At 37.6% G+C, this 23,409-nt stretch overlaps 2 protein-coding genes across 5 annotated transcripts in view; both read right to left on the bottom strand.

Moving 5' to 3' along the window:
• ppil2 (peptidylprolyl isomerase (cyclophilin)-like 2) overlaps positions 1 to 4,328 on the bottom strand; it is a 35,704-nt gene extending 31,376 nt beyond the window's left edge. For both annotated transcript variants that reach the window (XR_013796790.1, XM_079606215.1), the window contains exons 1-5: positions 4,081 to 4,328; positions 3,698 to 3,747; positions 2,268 to 2,313; positions 1,413 to 1,475; positions 1,062 to 1,113 (exon numbers count right to left, since the gene is read on the bottom strand). Coding sequence is in view for 1 of the 2 variants with exons in the window: in XM_079606215.1 (XP_079462341.1) it covers positions 1,062 to 1,113; positions 1,413 to 1,475; positions 2,268 to 2,313; positions 3,698 to 3,747; positions 4,081 to 4,112 (243 nt within the window). In the remaining variant the exon portion in view is untranslated. The remainder of the gene's footprint in view (positions 1 to 1,061; positions 1,114 to 1,412; positions 1,476 to 2,267; positions 2,314 to 3,697; positions 3,748 to 4,080) is intronic.
• Positions 4,329 to 6,601: 2,273 nt separating this feature from the next.
• gal3st1a (galactose-3-O-sulfotransferase 1a) lies at positions 6,602 to 22,166 on the bottom strand. Of its 3 annotated transcripts, none has more exons than XM_079606278.1 (7): positions 21,382 to 22,166; positions 19,557 to 19,986; positions 17,968 to 19,148; positions 17,736 to 17,789; positions 13,348 to 13,508; positions 9,560 to 9,720; positions 6,602 to 8,553 (listed from the first exon to the last, which is right to left on the bottom strand). In XM_079606278.1, exons 6-7 carry the CDS (start codon positions 9,688 to 9,690, stop codon positions 7,401 to 7,403), a joined length of 1,284 nt encoding a protein of 427 aa, XP_079462404.1. In that variant the 5' UTR covers positions 9,691 to 9,720; positions 13,348 to 13,508; positions 17,736 to 17,789; positions 17,968 to 19,148; positions 19,557 to 19,986; positions 21,382 to 22,166; the 3' UTR covers positions 6,602 to 7,400. The 3 variants fall into 3 exon arrangements, with proteins under 3 accessions (XP_079462404.1, XP_079462405.1, XP_079462403.1); XM_079606279.1 differs by having other exon boundaries at positions 13,348 to 13,401; XM_079606277.1 differs by lacking the exons at positions 17,736 to 17,789; positions 17,968 to 19,148; positions 19,557 to 19,986; positions 21,382 to 22,166 and having other exon boundaries at positions 13,348 to 15,800.
• Positions 22,167 to 23,409: the final 1,243 nt, after the last annotated feature.

The raw sequence follows: 23,409 nt of genomic DNA, 5'->3' as shown, positions 1-23,409 counted from the left end.
CACTCGCGCACACACACACACTCACTGTTGCACTCTCACTCACTCTCGTTTCGCTCACATATTCCAACCCGTCGTGGAGGACCGTTTAAAGAATTAAACATGCTATGTCTTTCTGTCGTGAAGCATCGCGGACGCGACGTAGGTTGTCGCCCACTATGACACACTATACGAGATGAAACGATCGATTCTTGCGTCCTGACGCCCGTTGTCGTTATTACGAATCTCCACGACACCCGTCAAACGGATTGTGCCAAAATCGCGCTAAAATCGTGTATTCTGAACCAGGCAGGTAATAAACGTTTGACCTATCACGCAAAGAACCTATTAAAGCACTAAGACATGGGAACAGTAACAATCACATTTATCGCAAGTCATATCGTCATCGCAATATTAAACAATGTTATCGCACATCGCAGCTTTTCCTCATATCGTGCAGCCCTAGGAGCAAGTGCACTGATAGCATCATCTGGAGACTGGAGTTAATGATGTTGCAGTTTACTTGGTGTCATCATCAGTCTTCGTCTTTCCTGAAGCGCTTAGCTTCTCCTCAAGTGGAGTCTGACGCCCTCTAGTGGGTCAATCCACGCAGGACATTTGATAATGAGCTTTTGGTGCGTTCAACTCATGTCGGAAGGATAGTACTTAAGAGTTGAAAACACATGAACGCCACAACAATGAATGAAGTTTATATAGCGCATTTCCTATTAATTACTGTACACCCAAAGCGCTTTACAATCATATCAGGGGTCTCTCCTCATCCACATGGATGATGCCACACACCAGCTATAGGTGGAGCGGAGAGAGAGTGATGCACATTCTTTGTTTTTCATTTTCTAGAAGTAAAGAGTTAAAAACCTTGCTGTATTTTTGTGTAGTTAATTAAGAAAAGGTACACCACCATCTCATTACGGCGAAAATTAATGCACCTGATGTCGTAAACAACTTCCCACCTTGTAAATACAAACTTCCCAGCAGAAACCACCATTTCACCTCCAAAGATTTTGAAAAGTCTATTGGTCAGCATCAAATAAACAATAAATAAGTTGGAATAAGTGAAATACCTCTCCAGTTATGGGGTTGGTACCAAACTTCTTAATCCAAGGCACAATGCTCCTAAAGAAAAAACAAACGTTAATCATTTTCTGGTCTCATCACACCACTTAAGATTATATGTACAATACTGTTCAAAAGTTTGGAGTCTTTATATAAAAAAACTGTTAATAAAAATTATTTTTCATAATAATGCTAAATAAAAGTAGGCTATCAATTTCTCACCCCAAACTTTATAGCGGTACTCTATGTAGTGATAAATATAAGGTACTATAAATAAGTATATAATTAACACATCCAAGTAAATTAATTATTTACAAATGACTCATTAATTTTGCTATTGACGAGAGTGATATACTCACATTAGGTCAAAAACCACCCCATCCACTGTGCACATGGGATACTCAAAGGGCTGAAGAGACAAACTGTGTGAGGGATAAAAGACAAAAATTAAAAGACTCATACATATATACACGAGTCCCCAAACAGATCTGCAAAACATACTGATGGTCTCCAAACAAGTTTCATGAACAGTCTCCTCATCTTCCACTGAACAAATGAAAAGCCCTGTCCCAAACTCAAAAGGTGTTTTTGAGCTATGAGTTCACACATCAGGCCGCTCCAACAAACAGAACAATGTTTTGGAAGCACAATTTTAAGAAATCCAACCCACTTTCTAATAACTGTCTCTGCAAATTAAACTAGAACGAGAGAAAAGTATTTTAAATGTACAATTTTTACAATTCTTATTTTTATGGAATATTTCCGTATTTATTATAAATTATATATATCCATGCACTTTTTATTCTTTTTTTTATGCGCCCTTCTCTTCTCTGATGACGTATTTACTGGCGCAAGGGTGGCACAAAATGTCAGTCACATGAGATCAACCAATAGCAAACCATCAACCATTCAATCAATCAATCAATCAATCAATCAATTTCCAGCTGATAATCAAGCCCCGCCCTACATATTTTCTTATTCGACAAGACGTTTCACTCGAATATGTCACAATAGAGAAGAAAAGACTATCACAACTTCCGTTTCATGCCGACTTCAACAGTTTTTTTTTTTTTTTTTTTAGTAAAAAATGACAGCATTATTTGAACCCCATATCAGCAGTTATGAAAGCAGGATCTATTGTACTAGACCTAAATTAGAGAAACACAAAGGACCTTTCTATCAAACATGATAGTGTTATGCATTTCTAAACTCACCTGCAATGATCAAAGGGCAGACGTCTGAAATTGCACCGTGGGATTTCTATAAACAAGACAACAAAAGGTTTATTTTACTGATCACAGGGAGTTTCGGCAGAGAAGCATCAGCAATATCAAATTATAAGTACACAAAATAAGTCTATACATGGTGCAATCAAACAACACAGTGAGAGATAAGAAAACCAACAGCATCAAATACACTCTTTTATTTTATATAATATTTTGTGATGCATTTAATATTCAGGATTCTGTGATGAACAGAAAGTTCGAAAGAACAGCATTTATTTGAAATCGAAATATTTTATAACAAACCTATTTACTGTTACTTTTGATCAATTTCATGCATCTTTATTGATTAAAACTAAGTATAAGAAAAAAATCGTATTGAACCCAATCATTTGAACGGTAACGTGTCAGAGATCCTGATTTGTTTATTCATTCTGGCCTGGAAATAACAATTTAAAAAATGTCTGATATTTTTCAAGACTGTGGAAACCCTTAAATTTCAAGTTTAATTATTTGAAATGTGCATATTTTTCCCCACAGGAAATTACTCTTTACATCAGTAAAAACTGCAATATGACATTGCATTTCAACCACAAATGTATATTCATCTCTGAATAACCTGTTCATTTGTTTTACTCATATTGTATGTATCCAACAATGCTTGCTTTGTGTTTACTGTCGAATACTGTATTGTGTATCTATTGTGTTAATAAAGTCAAGTCAAATTTATTTATATAGTGGTTTTTACAATAGAGATTTTTTCTAAGCAGCTTTTACAGAGATAACAGGAATATAATGCAACCAAGTTTGTTTCCAGAAGAAAATAGCATCACAGTCCAGCTTAAGTAAGTTCAGTGATGTTTCATTTTTGTTGTAAAAAAGTTATTTATTCATTTATATATATATAGCCGCTCTGAAGTAAACCGGGATGTCATCGTCAAGCTCAGTTCAGTTCTCATTTAATGGTGTCAATGCAGGCAGATCAATATTACTGTTGAATATTAAATAAATTTAATGTTAAATTTAATGTCCCCAACTAAGCAAGCCAAAAGCAACAAAGGGGAAAAAGGTGACAGTGGCAACAAGGAACCAAAACTACATCAGGTGACAGAATGGAGAGAGAAAAACCTTGGGAAAAAAATAGGCTCAGTCGGTTCTCCTCTGGCCAACGAACGGTGTATGATTATGATTATGATTCAGGCAGCATTATAGGTCAGAAGTCAGATTGGAAAAATCTGGTTTAAGATCGGAGTCATCATCACACCAATTAATAATAATTTTAGTTTCATGTACTTATAAGTAGACCACCATTTGGTCACCGCACTTACACACACGATGACTGATTTGGAATAAGCACCAATCACAGATTTATTCTTAATACAAACAGTGCAATACATCCAGACTAGTGTAAGTAACGTTACCTGATTTCTTCCCTCCATAAAACTGAGTGTATTCTGTACATGTGATGTACCTGAAACAGACAGATATACAGAATAATATTGTTATTATTGAAGAATAAGAATTCAAATGAAACCAAATGGGTAACATCTCACAACTAAATAACTTACTATGTTTATATTATTACAACGCAAAAACATAAACAACTACAAAATAAGATACTAGGAATTAGACGTAATAATGAAAGCTGGGCTTGTATACAGTTTTAAGACAAACATTATAAACCTCTAATAACACATAACACGATATCATTGCAATAAATAATATAACGTTAATGCTCGATAGTTAGTGTAGAGTTCAAACATCATGTCATATTTTACTCGCGTTATATTTATTTTCAACTTACATCTTATCTTTTTGATGCTGTCGTTTCCCCATTTTTGTGGCCGAAGATGTAGTAGTAAACGAAAGAATTAAAGTTTATAAACGCATAAACAACCAACACAACACCTACGACTTTTTAAAACGCACACTTCCGGCTAGCGTTTAGCGCAACAGTAAAATGTGTCCGATGTGAAACGACAAAATGTTTTTTTATGCCTCTTCGGTACGGAATAATGATTTCAATACTGACTTATACACGATTATATCTGTAGCAACAGCAGTCTTTTTGTGATGTATATAATCAAAAATAATTATCAATAATGATATTTAATTTAGATAATTAAAATCTGAAAAAAAAAATCTTAAACCTAAAATGAATCTGAAAGCACTGGGGCTGCATTAAAGCTAAATATATAGTCTATAAAATATGCATACATATCTTTTTTGTTTTGTTTACTATTACTACAACTATTGTGTGTTTGTTGACCGGAAAATAACATTGCTTTCAAATATTAATATACAAAATTGCCCTTCTTTAGGCTTAGGCTACTGGCAAGATGTGCATGACATACACTCCTGGGCAAAAAATAATAATAAATATTTAAAGGGCCAAGCCTAAAATGTCAAAATATGAAGTGGTCTTTTAATGGTCTTAAACGTTGTAATCACAAATCACTGGTCAGGAAATTAACAAGAATGGCACAAATACTGTATAAAGTAATTTAGCATAGAACAGCTTTTTATAGGGGGGAAAAGTCAGTGTTGTTCCACTCAATGTTAATGGCTTCAAACTGTTCATGAGTATTGAGAAATGCCTCCCGGTTCAATGAGAGACCAAATATTCCCTATAGTGTTCCCAGTCAACAATTTGATCTCACAGTGATCTCACCATGAGCTCCCATACTCGCTCCCAGGATACTCTGTGGTCACAATATGAGATCACAGTAAGCTAAAACTAAAGTGTAACCTCACCGCACACTAACTGTGCGCTCAATGTGAGGTCACATCACGTTTTATTTCCATCAACAAAGTATTTCAAAGTTTCCTTGCTTGTTTTGTATTCTTTTCAGCCTGGTGTTGGCATTTGACACAAATATTTCTATTTGACAGATGCATTCATATTCTGGTGTTGTTTTGGTGACTCCTTTTTGCTTCTTAACTTCTATTTCTTTTACCCCTTGAAAAGACTTGACACATCCTGAAACACAGAGAGCAATATGAGAAATTCAGTCAGTTGTAACACTAGCCAGCAGGTGTGATTACTGAAGCCAGGTGATTCTACACCTGAGCTGGCAAGATGTCTGGTTCACATGTACCTGCATGTGCCAGTACTCTGCTAACACACGAGCCGAGCCATAGTGGATATTGGCATTATAATATCATATGAGCGTATGAGTATAGCAAAGAGACCACTCATTATTCTCCAGTGTAACAATGCTGAGTCCTGGACACAACTGTACAGCACAAACTTGCTAACAAATCCAGCAGTCTCCACGTTTTCCAGTGTTGAGAAACAGGAAGTAGAATATTCCCCTGTGACATTCTGCCTCTTTTCAACCTGCTCAACATTTTGAATTCACAATGAGCTCTATTACTCACACTGTGACTATCACATATCACAGTATGAGAATAGTGTGATGTCAATGTGATCATAGCATGATCTCAAGTGTTGACTATAGGCTCAAATCTGGACTCTGACCAGCCAAAACATGAGCCTGATGGACTTCTTCTCAAGCCACTTCTTGGTTGTCTTCGCCGTTTGGGATGGAGCATTGTCTTGTTGAAAAAAAAGAACATCTGATCATTCCTCTTTAGACAGCAACTTTTCATTTGAGGGAAGCAAACAATTCTGCAATATTGTACTGTACTCCAAAGCATTAAATGATTTTCACATTGAAGTAGCTCACCAATACCAGTGGCTAAAACATAATGACACTCTTCCTCCATGCTTCAATGTGGTAGAGATGCATTTATTATTATAATTCTCAGCAGATTTTTTAAGACACCACTCTGGAGCATCACCATTATCATTCCACACTTAACTTCCCATATTCAGCCAAAAACTTAATTCTGTCTTTGATGTTTTTCTGAGACAACAATGGCTTTTTTAAGTAGTGCACTTGCTTAAATTTGGTCAATTTTCTGACCAATAATTTGTGGTTAAGACAATTAAAAGCGTGTTTAGCCATTTTGGGCTTGGCTCATTTTTTGCCCATGAGTGTATATGTATTGAAAAGCATTTATAAGGTGGTTATCGTCTGCTGAGGAACACTGCAGATCTTTGCTTTTTCAGGCATCAGTCAGTGTGCATTACCAAACAACACAACTGCAAATGCCAGAAGGTTTTTCTGCAAGAGTCTAACCTGGGTCGTGACATTCATAATACACTTCTGCTCTATTTTTGTAAGAAGAGAATATGTGTGAATGTTTACATGCAGTATAAACAAAAGAAACCAATGTGTTTATTCATGTGTCCATTCTGAACTCTAAAAGGTGGGATTTGTGTAAGCAAGCGATGACGAAACATGAACGAGACACGTGTATGTTACATAAAGTTTTTATTGTCATCTTTTGTGGATTTCAGGGCTGCTCAGTTGCCTCTTCCACAGGAATCACATTTCAGTTTAAAATCACTTTTCCTCTCAACATTCTAGTCGGAGTTAATCATCATCTAAGCGATGATAACAGTGCAACTCAAGTTCTGAATGAGTCTTAACCAGTTTAAGAAATACGCTAATTATTGCTATTGCCACTGGCACCAACAATAAGAGCTTCAAAGAGTGAGGTCATGTAACAAGCGTAGTTGATTCATTTGTATGATTGACTCAAGCACCCACACACTACATAATACATAGTGGTGACTTCAGGCCTATTCACACCAAGGACAATAACTATAAAGATATAGTATAAAAATAAATTCCTGATGGACAAAATCAAGTTCCACCCTAATTTTTTTTTGTAGTTTCACTTGGATATACAGTACATCACAATAGGGAAGAAAAGACTATCGCAACTTCTGTTTCATGCAAATTTTAAAGCAGCAGACGACAGAACCACAGGATGCGCCTATGATGAACAATGTTATCGTGCATTGGATGATAATATAGATATCATTATCATTCTTGGCATCAACGGGCCTTTACAGTACATATATGGACACAAAACATGTTAAATATGTGACTGTCACCACTTATTTGGGTAAGATTCATATAAATATGAAAATGTTTCATTCAGTCATGCATTTTAATGTTTTTATTTCTTTCTGACACAGAAAAACAGGTTTTAGGTCTGTTGTATACAAGTCCGTGCTGACCTTTCACCTCAGCAAGCATCTCCTCTGTGCTACCAGTGAAGGATCTCTCTTATGTGACCCCACAGCCTAGTTATCCACAGGTTGACGCCCATTTCGGTGAGATACTGCAGCTCTGGTGTGAGCATCTTCCTGCAGAGCTTTCCGTGTGCTTTGTCGACATTCTTTTTCAGATTGTATCCCATAATCGACTTCTCACCGATGGGTTGCCACGGCTGCATGGAAGTCTCCACGATGCTTCCTGCATCAACGGCATGGCCTCCTTCAATGCAAATGGAAGCCATTTCTGCATTTCTGCGCTGCAGCTCTGCGACATCTCTCGCCATGCGCTCACGGCCGTAAGCGTCCACTTTACGCCAGAAGGTGGCGTTGAAATACTGGTAAAGCTTCCAATCGATGGCGTTCCACTCAAGCGCCTTGGCCCTGAGCTCTGGAGTCAGTTTCGAAATGGTTGAATCTTTCCGGGCATTGAGTTTGAAGAAAAGCAAGTCCTCCATGTCCCAGCAGAGGCTGTCCTTGAGCAGGATAAGCGACTCTTCGAAATACTCCACAAGCATTACCAATTGGAAGCGGTTGGCGATTGCTCGAATGGCCTCATCCACCTTTGGGTCATCTGGATGCAAGTTATTATCCTGGCCGAAGTCAAAGAAAAGCAAGTTTTTGAGATAAAAAGAATTGAATCCTTCTGGGTCATAGTAAAGCGTTGGATCTGTCAGGAATTCTCTCAGCTTATTGTCCCCAGAAAGCTTCCACGTGAGAGGTACCATGCGTCCGAAATAGTGGAACGAGGACTCGGCGAGATCAGCCGGGTCCCGGAGGATTGTGATGTACGAGGTGTCGGCTGGAAGCACTTTGGCCACCTCAGCTGAATTGAAACGCATGTGATTGCAGATGATGTTGAAACACATTCCAGGCCTGTAGTCCTTCACTTGCGAGTGATGGAAAGGGGAGGGGTAGAAGAAGTCATTGCGGCTGTTGGGGAAGGCAAATTTGAGGTGGTGTTTTTCGCCAAAGCGAAAGAGGATGTTGAGAAAAGTGCTACTAGCCGTTTTATGGGTTTTCATGAACATGATATCCACTTTTGGAGTGCAGATTCTCTGCCCAGAGGCATGATGGGAGTCGTTTGAGATTGTTGAGGAGTGGGCGGCAGAAGGGCGATGAGCACACGAGTAAGGCACTGGGACCCTGTAAACAAAAATGGACAAAAATACTGTCAATTGAATTTATTTTTAAATATATTTTAATAATCTTTAGAATAAGTTGTTAAACTAGTGGTGTCAAATCGATTATTCGTGATTAATTGCACAAATGCGTTAAATCGATTTGACACCACTATAGTTAAAACAGAAAAATAAACCAAAAAATCTTACTAAGATCTATATCCATATTTTACCCTAACGTCAAAACAACAATTAAGGAAATTATATTTAAAAATGTATATATAAAGAAAACAACGATTATTCTAAAACGTTTTGCTTTGTGGCATGATTTTCATGACAATTTAAGCACACACGAGCACACACACGCACACGCACACGCACACACACACACACACACACACACACACACACACACACACACACACACACACACACACACACACACACACACACACACGCGCACACACGCACACACACACACACACACACACACACACACTCTACAGTTTGACTTTGGTTTTGGGTCAGTAAAATTTATACTTTTATTCTGTAAGGAAGCAAGAAATTGATCAAAGGTGAAAGTAAAGAAATGTATAATGTTAATAAAATAATTTATATAAATTTTCTTTGTATCATGGTTTTGTATCAACTGTTTTTCAACATTAAAAATAAGTTTCTTGGGCAGCAAATCAGCATATTACAATGATTTCTGAATTATCATATGACACTGAAGACTGCATGTTTGATAAAATAAATGCAGCCATATATATATATATACTGTGTATATAGATATATATATATAGTATAATTGTAGTGCTGTAAAATTGATTAATCGCATCTAACATAAAAGTTTGTTTATATAATATATGCGTATAATAATAATAATAATATAATTCAAAAATGTTTTCTGTCAGGATAGATCGGAACAAGAATTGAGGCCTTCATTTTCTTGATAAGGTTCATGGAAAGATACTGCTATAATCCAATGAAACTTTGACTTGTTCTTGTTCAAAGTCCATAAAGGGACTCACTCTTGCAGGCCAAATTGGACCTCCGGGGTGGACAGGCAGTACAGAAGAATCATGCAGGTGGTCAGGAGCACACCCAGGACCAGTCCCTTACAGATGGACCTCCAATGCCTCACTGGCTTTCCAACCATCATAGCTGCCTGGTTGGACTCTGGAAGAAAATCCTGAAACAAAGAGAACGAATCTTCAATAATGACATGGTGCTACTGAGTGCAACTTTAATGGATTTGTTGTTAACCTTGTATATTTAAAGGGCCGCTTACGTAAATATAGTTTAAATGTGCTGCGGTATGTACTGTGTTTACTTATGCAGAGTCCTCTAGTGCGACATGAAGCATGTGTGTTAAGAGACGTTCGTCACCATTTCCTCAAGTGCCCAATTATTTAGGTACACTGCTGCTCACTCAATTGCATTTCTCCCATGAGTTCGTCCATTTAATCTACATCTGCTCAACATGTGCTGATGAGGGGATTTGCAGGTAATTTATCTGTGAGATTCTAGAATGTTTTCCTTTTAGGTGATGTGACAAGTCACTGTTTCTTTTAAGATATTCTCTATTTTTAATCACAGATTAGTCGTTTTGTAGTAGTAGTCTTACAGATGATTTTTAACACAAAGCCAAGAAATGCCATAAACAAACTATAAAATATAAAATTGTTATAAACTTTGTTTAAACTCTTTATCTGCTACCTTTGTGTTAATACCCTTTAAAAGAATAAAACAGAAAATAAATATTTCCACTTTTGTTTGTATGCATTATGTTTTTATGTGTTACAATCATGTCTTGGTGCTACAACCCCACATCCATATAATTTGGGACATTTTGTAAAATGCGGTAAAATCAAGAATCTGTGATTTGTAAACTCTCTTGAACCTTTATTAAACTGACAAAAGTATAAAGAAAAGATTTTCAAAGATTTCACTGACCAACTTAATTGCGTTTGGTAAATTTAAACAAATTTAGATTTTTATGGCTGCAACACACTCCAAAAAGTTGGGACAGAGGCATGTATACCACTGTGCCACATCACCTTCCCTTTTAATTACACTTTTTAAATGTTTGGGAATTGAGGATACTAATTGATGAAGTTTTGCAAGTGGACTTGTGGCCCAATCCCACATGATACAAGGCATCTGCTCAACTGTCTGAGGTCATTGTTGTTTCTGATTCTCCTTTTCATGATGGGTCATCATACATTTTCAATAGAGACAGATCTGGACTGCAGACAGGAAGTCAAGCACATCCCTTCTGGTGTACAGTTTCTAGAAACTACTATGAGGCCTGGCCTGATATGTCTGTAGAAATGCCAATATACGCCTCCACATCAATGGTACCTTCACACATTTGCAAGTCACTCATACCATTTGCACTGACGCACTCCCATTTCATGACAGATGTTTGCTTTTGCGCCTGTCACTGATGAAAGTCTGGATGGTCCTTTTCGTCCTTGAAATGTGGACTCGTCTGACCACAGCACACATTTCCACTTGGTCTTATAGACCACCTGAGATGAATAGATGGCGATAGACCTAAATACTTTGCAATCTTGAAGAATTGTGACTTTTGCATTGACCAGTTAATTGTGGACTCGTTCAAAACAGTTTAACTTGGATAATCTTTTTGCTTTTATTTTGCCTTTTTTGCAGTGTGTTACAGTCATCAAAATCAAAAATTGTTTTTATTTACAAAATACAATTCATTTGGACAGTTAAATCATTGGAATTATTTTATTTGTAGCCTACTTTTGTCAGTTAAATAAGAGACTGAACAAATAACTTATTCTTGATTGTATTACATTTTACGAAATGGCCCATCTTTTCTGGACTTGGGGTTGTATTTTTATAATTTGATTTAACTGTGATTGTACAGCACATTGGCCAAGGCTTTTAATTGTGCTTTATAAAAAATAAAACAGAAATGGGTCAACAGTTCAAAATATTTTTATAAATATAAAATTATTGAATGTAATCTCTCTGATCATCATCTGACAGTAGGCCTAATTCTGACTACACATCATTAAATAACACTCGTGAAATTTAGATTTTATTTTAAATTATTTTATCATTTTAACTATATTTTATCTTAAAGTTCACGTGAAGAAAAAACAGTCTATAATATGTATTTAAAAAAAAATCTCTTTCTGGGGACGATAAATCAGCCTAAAATATCATCACGAGTGCTTTAAATTTTCACTACAATCGATAATTGAAATGCTAGACCGTGCACGGCAAGGCAACGCTGTTTGCTGCCAGTAAAAAGTGCAGAAGAAGAAGAGACGATCGATCGGTATGTTTACATCTCTCAACCAGTGTTTCAACTGCGGAAATATAACAGCTTCAGAATAGTATCTCACTTTAGCATTACATTCACCTCAGGCATTTATTGTCGACAGCAGGTTAGTTCGCTAGAGAAATTAATTATATAGCATTTTGTATATGCACCTATTCGTTATATTTACGTAACCTGTTAGCCTAGTAATGTTTTGATTATTTATGTTTAAATAAATTCGCCACAATATAGGCCTACCCCTGATATATATTGTACATATGCAGGGCATGCTTGACACAAAACACAGAACCTACGTTTTATGAATATTAAAATGCATTTTTTGAATAGGCTACAACAATGAAATATCTTTGATATTCTGATCCTGAGATGAATGACGGTGGTTGAGACCGTGCTTCTGTGGGGTTCACTATGAGGGCCAGCTGTCCAGCGAATGAATTATGCATTCAGAAGAAAAGTGACACTGTCCGGATCTCTTCATGTCCCATAAACCAGTATCAGTTATCTGCGGTGCAGGGCCACAGGTGGAAAACGTAATACTACCAAGACAATATGTTAGAAGAAGCAGTGACTACGACAGCCATATGCTGTTGAGCACTTTTACCAAAAGATATGAAACAATCTAGAAGAAGTCTGAAGGAAGTGGAACCCATTGTTCTTATTTGCAGCAATCTCTAACCCTGCATTTTTCAAAGTCATCCTTTGTTGACAGAAAAAAACCACTAACAACATCATCATTGTTATGCTGGTGGTCACGAATAATGAAGTCTTTATGAACCACAAAGAATTGCTATAGCAGCTGCATCTCCTAATTTAAAACTCATAAATGCATCCATACCAGTTTCGTTTTTTGTGTGATTTTGTGTTTGTGAGATATCAGTACAGTGTATAAAATTCTTTGGATGTGTTGAATGTTGGATTTACTCATGGGTGTTCAGAAAAGTGGACCTGGGAGATTATACAGTAATTTCTGCATTAAATCTGTTTAATTTCTGTTTTAACAAAGAAAAGTGCAGCTAAATTCATAACAGACAAAAAGTCACTGTAATGAAGTTTAATGATGGGTTACAAATAGAAAAAAGAATAAACTTGATTTTTGCCACAAGAAAGCAGTCAAATTAAGCAGTCTGATTAGAGAAGAAAAAACAGTTTTTAACATGTTTAGATGTTAAAAAAAACATCTAAACATTCATAAACAACCAACATTTACTTGAGAATCAAAACTGCATCAACTTTTAAGACTTGGTCAATTATACTTTTGTGTTTCAATAAATACAATATAATTTAGTGAGGTTTATGCTTAAATCACAAAAATATTTTATTTTACATTTTATTTTATTAAATAAAACGTACATTTACATATTATTTAGTTATGTGGATGTTTAGACAAAAAAAATCGATGGATACTGATAACCAGTGAGTTAAAGACACTGCAGACAATGATATTCTCCCAATATAATGTATACTGAAGATTAAATATAAAGCATTAGTATAACATCTTACCAAATCATGTAGATATCCCTGTCACAGCTTGATTGGCAGAAAAGGGCAATGACTCTGAAGAGATTTTGTTAAGAAAGATGCAGGGTCAAGACTGGAAAAACCATTGATTCCTTCTCAGTTAACTGTCCAGTCGTGCAATCCAAGGTTAGGAGATCGTATCCCTGTGAAATATCCAGGCGATCATTCACCCTGCACACACACACCTGATGATTTTGAAGCCCCCGCCTCTCCTCTCCTCCTCTGTCTGCACGCTGTACAGCTGAGCTGGCTAAACTGAACACAAAAGAGGCTCGGCTTGTGCTCCTGTGACGCAAGACCAGCGTCTGGGGACCTGCACTTGTCACTCTGTGTGCGTTTGCATATGTGAATGAAGATACAGCAGAGAAGAGAGGAAGAAGAAGTGAGGAAGAGAGAAAAAGAATAGGAGAGGAAGAGATTTAAAACAGGGTTAGCGAGAGAAAATGAGTGAGAGGAAGGGTAAGGAACAAAAGAAAGGAGGAGGGATCTATTCAAGGTGGAAATGGAGAGCTGTTGAGAACAGATTGCTGGTTTGTAAACAAAAAAAAGTGTGAAAGTTGCTAGAAAGGGTAGTTTAATGCATGAGAGGTGCCAATGCAAAATTCCAGGTATTTGGCTACAAACTTCAGGTCCAAACTGAACCAGCTTGCTTAGCTTTCCATGTCCAAGTAACAAATACACATTCTTAGCATGGATCAGGTCTGATTATTATAAAGTGAAACTGCACGAAAAATCACTGACACAGAAATTATTTTTAAATTGAGAAAAACACAAACTTATTAATGCCCAGAAGATTCTTAGAATTGTCTTAGAATTGTTTGCATATGAATATATTTTATGGTTAAGTGTATTTTTTTTTTTACATGATCGGATAGATAGTTTCATGTGAACTTTAGTGACCTGTGCACATATCTCTATAAACTCCCATAGGAACTATTACTATTAGATGAGCCCAGGAAGAACTTTTGACAACTTGCTGAATAATGTGCCTTTGTTTACTTTAGTGACAGATGGAAAGAATCCATTCTTATCTCTTATCCCTTGCAATATGAGTTTCCATACAGAGATTTGTTCCAGGTGGATTTAGGTAAACAGCTAGAATGCCAGCTTTAATTAAACAAAAGCACTCGACACATTATCCAGCCAGTTCAAAAGCTCAAGGTTGTTTACTTGCCATGTCCTAAATCCTGACATAATATGATTCCCCCCACCCCCACTATCCAACTTTTGAGAGTTTTTAACCGGATCACGGTTAGTTAGCCACAGGGTTGAAGGACTTAAGGTGTGGGTCTTTGAAATGTGTTGACTGTCATACAGTATTTCATGTTTATTGATCCTTTGACAATCCCAAAGCTTTTAATAGCCTAATAAAACTTGTTTCATAGTGTATAAAGATTTTAGAGAGACATTTCAAAGTAAGAGCATTTATTTGAAATAGAAAGCCTTTTGTGACATAAATATTTATCACTTTTGAACGATTTAATGTATCCTTGTTGTATCCTTGAAAAAAAAAAAGATAAGAAAAAACCTTACTGACCCCAACATTTTGAACAGAGCTGTACATATTTTCATAAAAAGTTCCTTGAAATCAAGCAATAATTAATGAACCCCCTACTAAATAACCCCTGTTGACACCATTAAATCAAATCAATTCTATGTTTTTTCATAGAATATTGCAGTATAAATGATTTAACCGTGCACATAATATTATTATTTTCTTAACTAATGTGCCCTCATTATCTTTAATCAAAAAACATCCCCTTCCTCTTGCAGTGACCTCTCGGCTGCGTCCGAAATCGCATACTTTATAGTAGGCGAAAACAGTATGTGACTGTGTCCGTATTCACAGTACTCATAAAACAGTAGGCAAAAAGCATAGATATCATATAATAAAGGCTAGATGTCTCGTCCGCGCTGCTGGCCAATGGAGGTCGACGTCCGCACACGCCGGCCATCTTGCCACAGATCACTCGTAATATTGTGTTTTAATGGTGCATGTACTTTTTAAATAACCATAACTTGCTCAATTTTTACCGATTTTCAAACTGTTTGGTTTGTTATAAACGTCAGAGATGTACTTTAGATTACCTTAGATAATTAAAAAATTTGTAAATTGACTACTTGTATACATCTAACAAAGAATAAAATAAACCTATATTTTATAAATCAGCAGTCACATTCTGATTCGTGCTGATCACTCACCTTACTTCAGATACCAGAGAGTTCACCAGAAAGCTTCCCTGTGACAAGATGGCCGCTGGTGATGCCGTTCGAGACTCCGCCTTAAGACATCTAGCCTTATATGGATATCTATGGCAAAAAGTACCCGCATGATCTCCTTCTTAAGTGTGCAAATGATGGACTCTTTACTATCCCATTAGGCCCCAGGAGAGGATTTATGAATGACAGTGAAGCGACTTAACTGACGCTGGTAGGTCACATGGTAATGACAACATGGCGATATGTAGTACGTCCAGATTACATTCATACAACTATATAGAACATACTTTTTTAGCGTCCATGAAGTAATACTTATTCAAAAGAAGTACCTACTCAAGAGAGTATGCGATTTCGGACGTAGCCCTCTTCTCTTCTCTGATGATGTGTTTAGTGGCGAGAGGGCGGGGCATCCTGTCACTCACATAAGATCCACCAATAGCAAAGCCCAACCATCCAATCAATTCCACATGGACAAAATCAAGCCCTGACCTTTATTTTTTCTTGTTCGAGAAACTGTTACTCTGATACTTCATAGTGCTGGGCAACGATTAATCGCGACAGTTAATAACTCTTTTATATCTTTACATTCCTCTTGAGTGACATCACTCAATCACCCCCCCCCCCCACCCCCCCACACACACACACACTTCTCAATGTCTCTTACTGTTTAGCACAAGACTTTTCTGTTTAATCCGAATCTCCTTTTGACTGGTCTTAAACACTCAGGTCATTGTCTGCATCCACGCATGCGGACACACACACACACACACACACACACACACACACACACACACACACACACACACACACACACACACACACACACAGAATGTCATGCCAGTGCCAGGCAGTGTAAGAGCGACATGGCTGGAATGCAGATGGGTAACGTGGGAAACACTGCATGCTTGTGTGCGTGAATGTGAATTAGTAATAAAAGGCCATGACTCTCCTGGCCTAAAGCCCACAGGGGTTACACAGCAGCGAAGAGAACACCAACGTCATACCTTCCCACAAATACAAGGAAAGCGCAAACATACAAAGCTGCTACCGAGGGTATAGGGCTTCACTGATAACAAAAACACGTTTGAATGGTTCTCTGGGTGTGACATACAAAGGAACAAACTTTCACGGGTTGTATGCTTACAAAATAAAAGAGAGCGGATTACTTTTGAAATCTTTAAACAAATTGAGATTTGGTGTCCTTGATAGTTTTTTGGCTGTAAAAACCTAGTAGCCTATAATCAAATTCTGTCACAAAGGACTGAAATGGACACTGGAGAACCATTCAAAGCTAAATAATTCAGCTTGCAATCCTAAACCAAGAGAATCTGACTCCATTCACTACTTCACTAAAATTCACAATGAGGAATTCAATGCTATCTGAAATGATCATTTTCTTATTAACCGTATTTCTCATTTGAAAATCTTTCAAACTTACATCTCTCCCTAAAAAAGTTACTGATTATGTTACGTAGTACATTATAAAAGTTATATTATTGGCAAATAAAGTCCCTTTCACGCCAAAAGTGTAATGAATAAGCCTCAGGCTGAAGGAAATGCAAATTCATGTCTGTACAAACCTTTCAGCTGTGCTGTTCTTGTAGAAGAATATGAGAGAATAAAGTTCAACACACTTAGCAATAAAACAAAAACATGAAACACGAATGTGATGTTTAGCTAAAGTCATTTTTGCTTATTAGTATGATTGAATCGGGTCAGTGAAGGTCAGAAGCAAAGACATTGGTTAATAAAGTGAGATTAAATACAAAAATAAAAAATAGTATTTTTGTGTTATTTTTTGTTTTTAACTTTTGAGGGATACTGAATCTGTTTTTGAGCAAGTGAGATGAGTAAATACATGCTTAAATTTAGTCTAGGACTACAATAACCATCGTGTTTACTCTGCACTTACTCCCGATTTCTCTCAACATATGGACAGGAGAGGTGTAGATCAATAAATGGGAAGTTATTTGACAAATAACTTATTTGACAAAGTAACTCAGATGTTATGTTGTAAATTAAAAAGTAATGCATTACTATACTGGTTAGTCTACTTGAAAAAAGTAATCTGATTACATAAACTTGTGTTACTTGTGATACGTTACCCCCAATACTACTGGTCCTATATAATATAACAGATTACATATTACCTTATTTTGTTTGTGTAGATCTGGCAGAAATCAGGTCGTGCTGTCCCAGTCTGTCTTGTTTTAGGGAAGAGAGAGCAAACACAAACACTCTCTGTTGTGTTTTCATTTTTTATGGGGACTTTCCATAGACAGTGATTTTACTGTACAAACTGTATATTCTATCACAGAAAACTTTCTGCATTTTTAAATTTTCAAAAAAAGAATAATAATCACTTAGTATTAAACTGTTTACCTCATGGAGAACATGTCCTCACACAAGGTCCCCATCTTTGTGGGGGCATTTTGTCTTCATATAGGATCACCTGAACCACACACACACAATAAGAAAGGGGGGGAAAAAACAATCAACGATCATTAAAAAACGCTGATAGATCGATCATAAACTGAACAAGATTTGCCTCATTAAATATTCACGCGTTTTGTCACAGACACATTCGCGCCGTTTTTCTTTTAGCGTTCAAGAGAAAAACATAAAAATGCCAAACGGTGAGGGAAACCGTTTTACCGTTTTATTTTTACAGTTATAGTCCGGAAAGTATAGGCTACTCAGGACAAACAAGATGATACAGCAAGAGTTAAATAAGCCCTAATGCGCTACAGCGAGACAACCCAGATAGCCACTGGACGCTGTAACGGAACAGGGCCGCAACCGCAAAACGATAGAGCCGGGTCTGGCCCGCATCCGCCTCACGGACTCGTTCCTGAGTCCAAACGCACATCGGGCCGAAGCCGTTTCTGGTCTGTTTTTTAGGGGTTGTTGCGGATATGTGCCAGCGCCGATCCAGCACCGCCTGATCATCCCGTTACAGATGCGTAACGGGTGCGTGAAACGATTCCGCCTACCGGAGCTGTGCCGGATGTGTTACGATTCCACTTAAATCACCACTGGATTGTCCTTTTGCCTTATTTTTGGCATTTTTGTCAGTAACCTATGTCTGTGGAATGTCCAGAAAAACATTTTCACTACAAGTGAAATAAAATAAAAAGCTTGACTTGACTTGATAAAGGCTAGTTTTAGTTGGAGCAATGCGTAGGCATAGTCTATAGCTTAAATAAATCGTTTTAATGATTAAAACGCATACTAAAACAACGTGAACAAAGTTAACAAACACAGAATTAATGACCACGAATTCAGATTTAATTATAAAAAACGTACAACAAAGTCATGAACAAAGTCAACAATTAAAACAGAACACAGACACAGTCAACAACAAACAGAATTAATAGATTAAAAAAACGCACAGGCTATTAACACAACGTGAAAAAAAACACACAAAAAAACATGCACTTAACTAAAGTTAGGTGGGTGCTGTCCCAGCAAACACATTTACGTTGTGGCAACGTCTCTGGCACGTTGCATTTCTGCTACGGCAACGTTGCTGCCTACGTATAATCAACACCTGCAAGTGTACACTTTGAAGAGTAAAAATGACAGAAGGTTTCGTTAATTCAACTTTATTAAAACTGCATATGGTAATCAAATTGCACTTCTAAAAGTCATACATTTGTGGAAAAAAAAGACAAAAACGAAATAAACGAATATACAAATTTATTTTAAGTATAATAAATAAAACATAAAAAGCAAAGGCAGATCAGAACATTTAATTAACAAAACCGGGTTGGTTCTGTGTGGCAGACAGTAGTCGAACCGGCCGATAAAGGACGGTAACCAGGGAAACATCCACAAATCCAGAGGAGCAAAGAAACGAATGAGACTAAATCGGACAAATCAAATGAAAAACGAAAACAGTGCGAGCGAGGCTACATTGGTCACATTAAATTAAAGTTGTAGGTTGTGTTTGACAGCTGCGCAATACTCACGTATCTGCTCGATGATGAATGAGAACACAATGAGCCCAACAGGTGGTTGGAATTTAAAAGGCTGATTTTCCCGCTTCAGGGCAGTGACGGTGATGAGTGATGAGTACATATGTAGTCCAGTGGTTGTCCAGACACCCTCGGCACAACCTTAAGCAATGACCCTGAACGGTGGTTTAATGTCAACAATGTGACAACGCTGTAACAAACTTCGCCACACAACGTAGTTAAAGCATCCTTTTGGCCATGTTGTTAAAACGTTGTTAGAAGGTTGGGTACGTTGTGCCAACGTTCTGTGTTTGCTGGGGTGTTGCTGCTCCTGCTGCTGACGCGCCAGGAGAGACTGGCGCCCTCCTCTCCTGTCCGCCGAAAGGGCAAACCACCTTATAGCATGCCTCCATATTTCAGCTTCTGTTGCAGTTGCTGTCTGCACCTGGAAAACAGCATTACTGATTAGGTTGAATGAGAAATTTGGATCAGTGCTAGGCCTACATGACGACAAAACAGGCAGACGTATATTGCATTTGCTCAAAATGAAGATAGGCCCATCCTTCTAATTCGGCCTACTTTAAGGGTTTGTGCATTAGTTGATGGAGCTGTAATAAAATAATAGCCTAATAATCCTGCATTTATTAGCTTCTTAATTCATGTGAAGACGTGTTTAGTTGCGTTTGTCTCGTAGCTCAGAATGAGGAAGTATACACAGACAGACAGCGTCATTGCAGAAGGACAGCCTTATGGTCACGTTGGTTCACGTGAGATGATTGACAGATTTAGAAACGAATCATATCGCGCTGATGTCATAGTTTACTCAAATCAAGAAGAGTAGAGTCATCGCTAGCTATGTTAGCTGTTTTTAGCTCTCTTGATCGCATATTTCAATAGTAAATGAATAGAAATTAACTGCATTATGAAATATTTTTCAAACATGTCATATTCATTATTTCTCCAAATGTGCGCACCATTGGACTAATAGCCCTCGCGGATCGTGGATATTGTATCGTTATACGAACACAAATAAACCTGAGATGAGATGAATTGCTGCTGTATGAGTGATGATTTCTATTCAAAATAACGAACGTTACAGATTAATTATTTTGCACTCCTGGCATAGCCTAAATTAAGAAATGAATGTCACTGCAAACCAGTTTAATTATAAACAGTGGTAAAATATCGAATCTGGAGTTTTAAACCTTGCTAATAAAGCTAATATTGTCCAGATTAAGTAAGAGTGTGATGTTTTAACTAGTAATGAAATAACGTTACGGCATAACTTAGCAGCTAAAGCTAATAAAGTGACGTCCGAGACCAAAACCGGGGACATAATCCCAAAATTTTGGAAAAAACGGGGACTTTTTTAGTTTGACTGTCAATCTGATTGAAATACATACAAGTTTTTATCTTCAAAAAACAGAACATGTAGTTTTTTCTGTATTTTCCCGGAGGCAACCAAAAACGGGGACTGTCTGAAACCGGGGACGTCTGGACATCCTAAGCAAGATAACGTTACCTTTTAAAATTCAGCACATTAGCGCAAATATATGCCATGATATTAAAAAGTTGATTTGGTTATCCTATAGCTAATTGGGTCCATTCTGTGCTACACTCGTAGGCTATTTGTATAACTTAGCGCAATAGCGCTAGCAGCTATATAGCAGATGCGGCTCAACACAGACTCACTGTGGTGCGCAAATAACAGCCTGTAACTGCTATCTACAAAGCAAACAGCATTTCACTTGCACGTTTAAGTAATAGACAGTAAATTAGAATAAACCCATACAAATAGATGTACATAATAAACACATAGAATAAACACATAAAAACTTACGTGTGGTAGCCTAGCTGGTCAGATAAATCTGCGTTGACGGCTTGGTTTGATGATATTTTCTTTTTTTTGGCGCTTCTTGCTGAAGTCCGTAGTACGGATGTGGACCGTATCTGCAAGACGGCAGTCAAGCGAGACCCAACGTTCACTTGGCGCTGTCGTAAAACGGACCTAAAACGTAGCTCAAACGGACCTGTGCTGTAACGGACCTTATAGCATCACAAAATGTTGCTGTATAGTTTTTAAACACTGATAATATTGTTCAGCTTAATGACAATGCATTTATCTCATGCTCTAGATAGAAAAATAATAATATGCAGACAGGTAACCATGTTGTTTTGAAAATGTTTATTCCACGGAATCTTCACACAGTTTGAGAAAAGTATTTCGGATGTGGTCCAGATCAGGTAGTCTCTGTCAAAACAGTGTTGGCTCAAATCCGTTTCGCAGATATGGGCCAGGGCAGTTTTTAGCCCTTTTTTAAATGCAGTCGGCTCAGATATGTATCACAGATTCGGGCCACACCAGTGTAGCCTATGTGAAAACAGTATCGGCTCAGATTCATATTGCAGATCTGGACCAAATCAGTGTCAGACACAGCTAGTGTTTTTCGGTTACCTATGGGAAAAGTGATCTGGGCCAGATCTGTAAAATTATATAAATACTGAACTGATGGCAGTTAGAATGTTTAAGCTGAAATCTCTATCTGGCACGGATCTGGTTCACAATCAGAAAACGTCTCTAAGCTAGAAACGGAGGCAGGGGGCTTAAAACGGATCCGGGCCAAATGTAATTGCTATCTGGGAAGACGTTATTTAAAGGGTCATGAAAACCCAAATTTTCGGAGATTTTAACAGATGTGTGTTGAACACCATTGAAGATGTTAGCATCTGTTAGATTTAATAGTAGCCTAGGCTAGGGGGGAAAGGTCGCGAGCTGAGTTCGTCCATTACCCAAACTCTGAATACGCTGGATTAATTGCACATTTTTTAGAGTTTTTATAATGATTTGGGATAATGCTAAGGGATTGTTTCAAAGACTTTGGTTACATTCGTAGACTGAGTGACATTATTCACACCCCCAGTGAGCCACACTTTCTTCCCACAAGGTTACATAGTTTAACGGCTAGTTAAGGCTACTCTGATCGTTTATTGACATTAGTAGGCTACATATCTCAAAGGGCCATAGGACATAGGATGTTTTACAGTAGCCTATAGAAGGGAGTTAGCCTGGGAAAACCCAGACCATTCTCAGTTGTAACTGAGTAAGGGTCTGGCAAAGCTCCATAGACAATTAATTTCCACAGGGGCGTCACCAACGGACGTCGGATAGTTCTAAAACCAATCAGAGCGATGAATGTCATGACGTATGCAGAGCGACGGAGAAACATCTCGAGACTCTCAGCAATTCTCTGTTTGTGTTACGAAGATGACTATTTTAAATCGCTTGAAACAGACGCGATAGCTGATTCGAACGAGTGATGTTGTGATGTTCCACGGCGGCATCCATCTTTGTAATGTATAAAATCTGCGTCACCGTCTCTGCTCTGTCGTCATCGTGTAAAGCCCGCCCCAACGTTTCTGATTGGTGCCGCGATTTCGGCGGATTGGAAATGGGTTTCAATGGGCTCTTTGCCAGACCCACTTGCAGAGCAAATCTAAATTTGCCGGAAGTGGTCTGGGTTTTCCCAGGCTAGAAGGGAGTAGGCTAGTTTAGAATTTGACAATGTGAGTGCTCCCATGGGAACCTGTAACATAAACTAGCTACACTTGTTTGTCCCTGGGTTACTGGGTATCAAAATCTACCAGAAACTAAACAAAGTCAAACAAAAGGTTTATTCACATAAAGAGAGATAAGAAAAAACCCTTGTTGTTATTCATGTTTTAATGCCAACCCATAGGCCGTAGATAATTTGATCCCAAAGAGGTCTATCACTTTAGTGCAAAATACAATGGCTGTTAATGCAAAATTTACTTGCTTTGAAAAATAAAATCTAATAACAGAACAAACCTCACTTCTTATCAAAATACA

This window comes from Phoxinus phoxinus, assembly GCF_949152265.1.
Source record: "Phoxinus phoxinus genome assembly, chromosome: 3".
Taxonomy (NCBI): domain Eukaryota; kingdom Metazoa; phylum Chordata; class Actinopteri; order Cypriniformes; family Leuciscidae; genus Phoxinus; species Phoxinus phoxinus.
The sequence above is the reverse complement of the archived record's forward strand: the minus strand, read 5'-3'. Positions and strand labels throughout refer to the sequence as shown.

Excerpts from the sequence above, each read along its gene's own strand:
- gal3st1a (XM_079606278.1), bottom strand. The coding sequence starts at position 9,690 with ATGATGGTTGGAAAGCCAGTGAGGCATTGGAGGTCCATCTGTAAGGGA. Across the intron at positions 8,554-9,559 it reads GTCCAATTTGGCCTGCAAGA|GGTCCCAGTGCCTTACTCGT; the intron begins GTGAGTCCCTTT and ends TTTTGTTTACAG.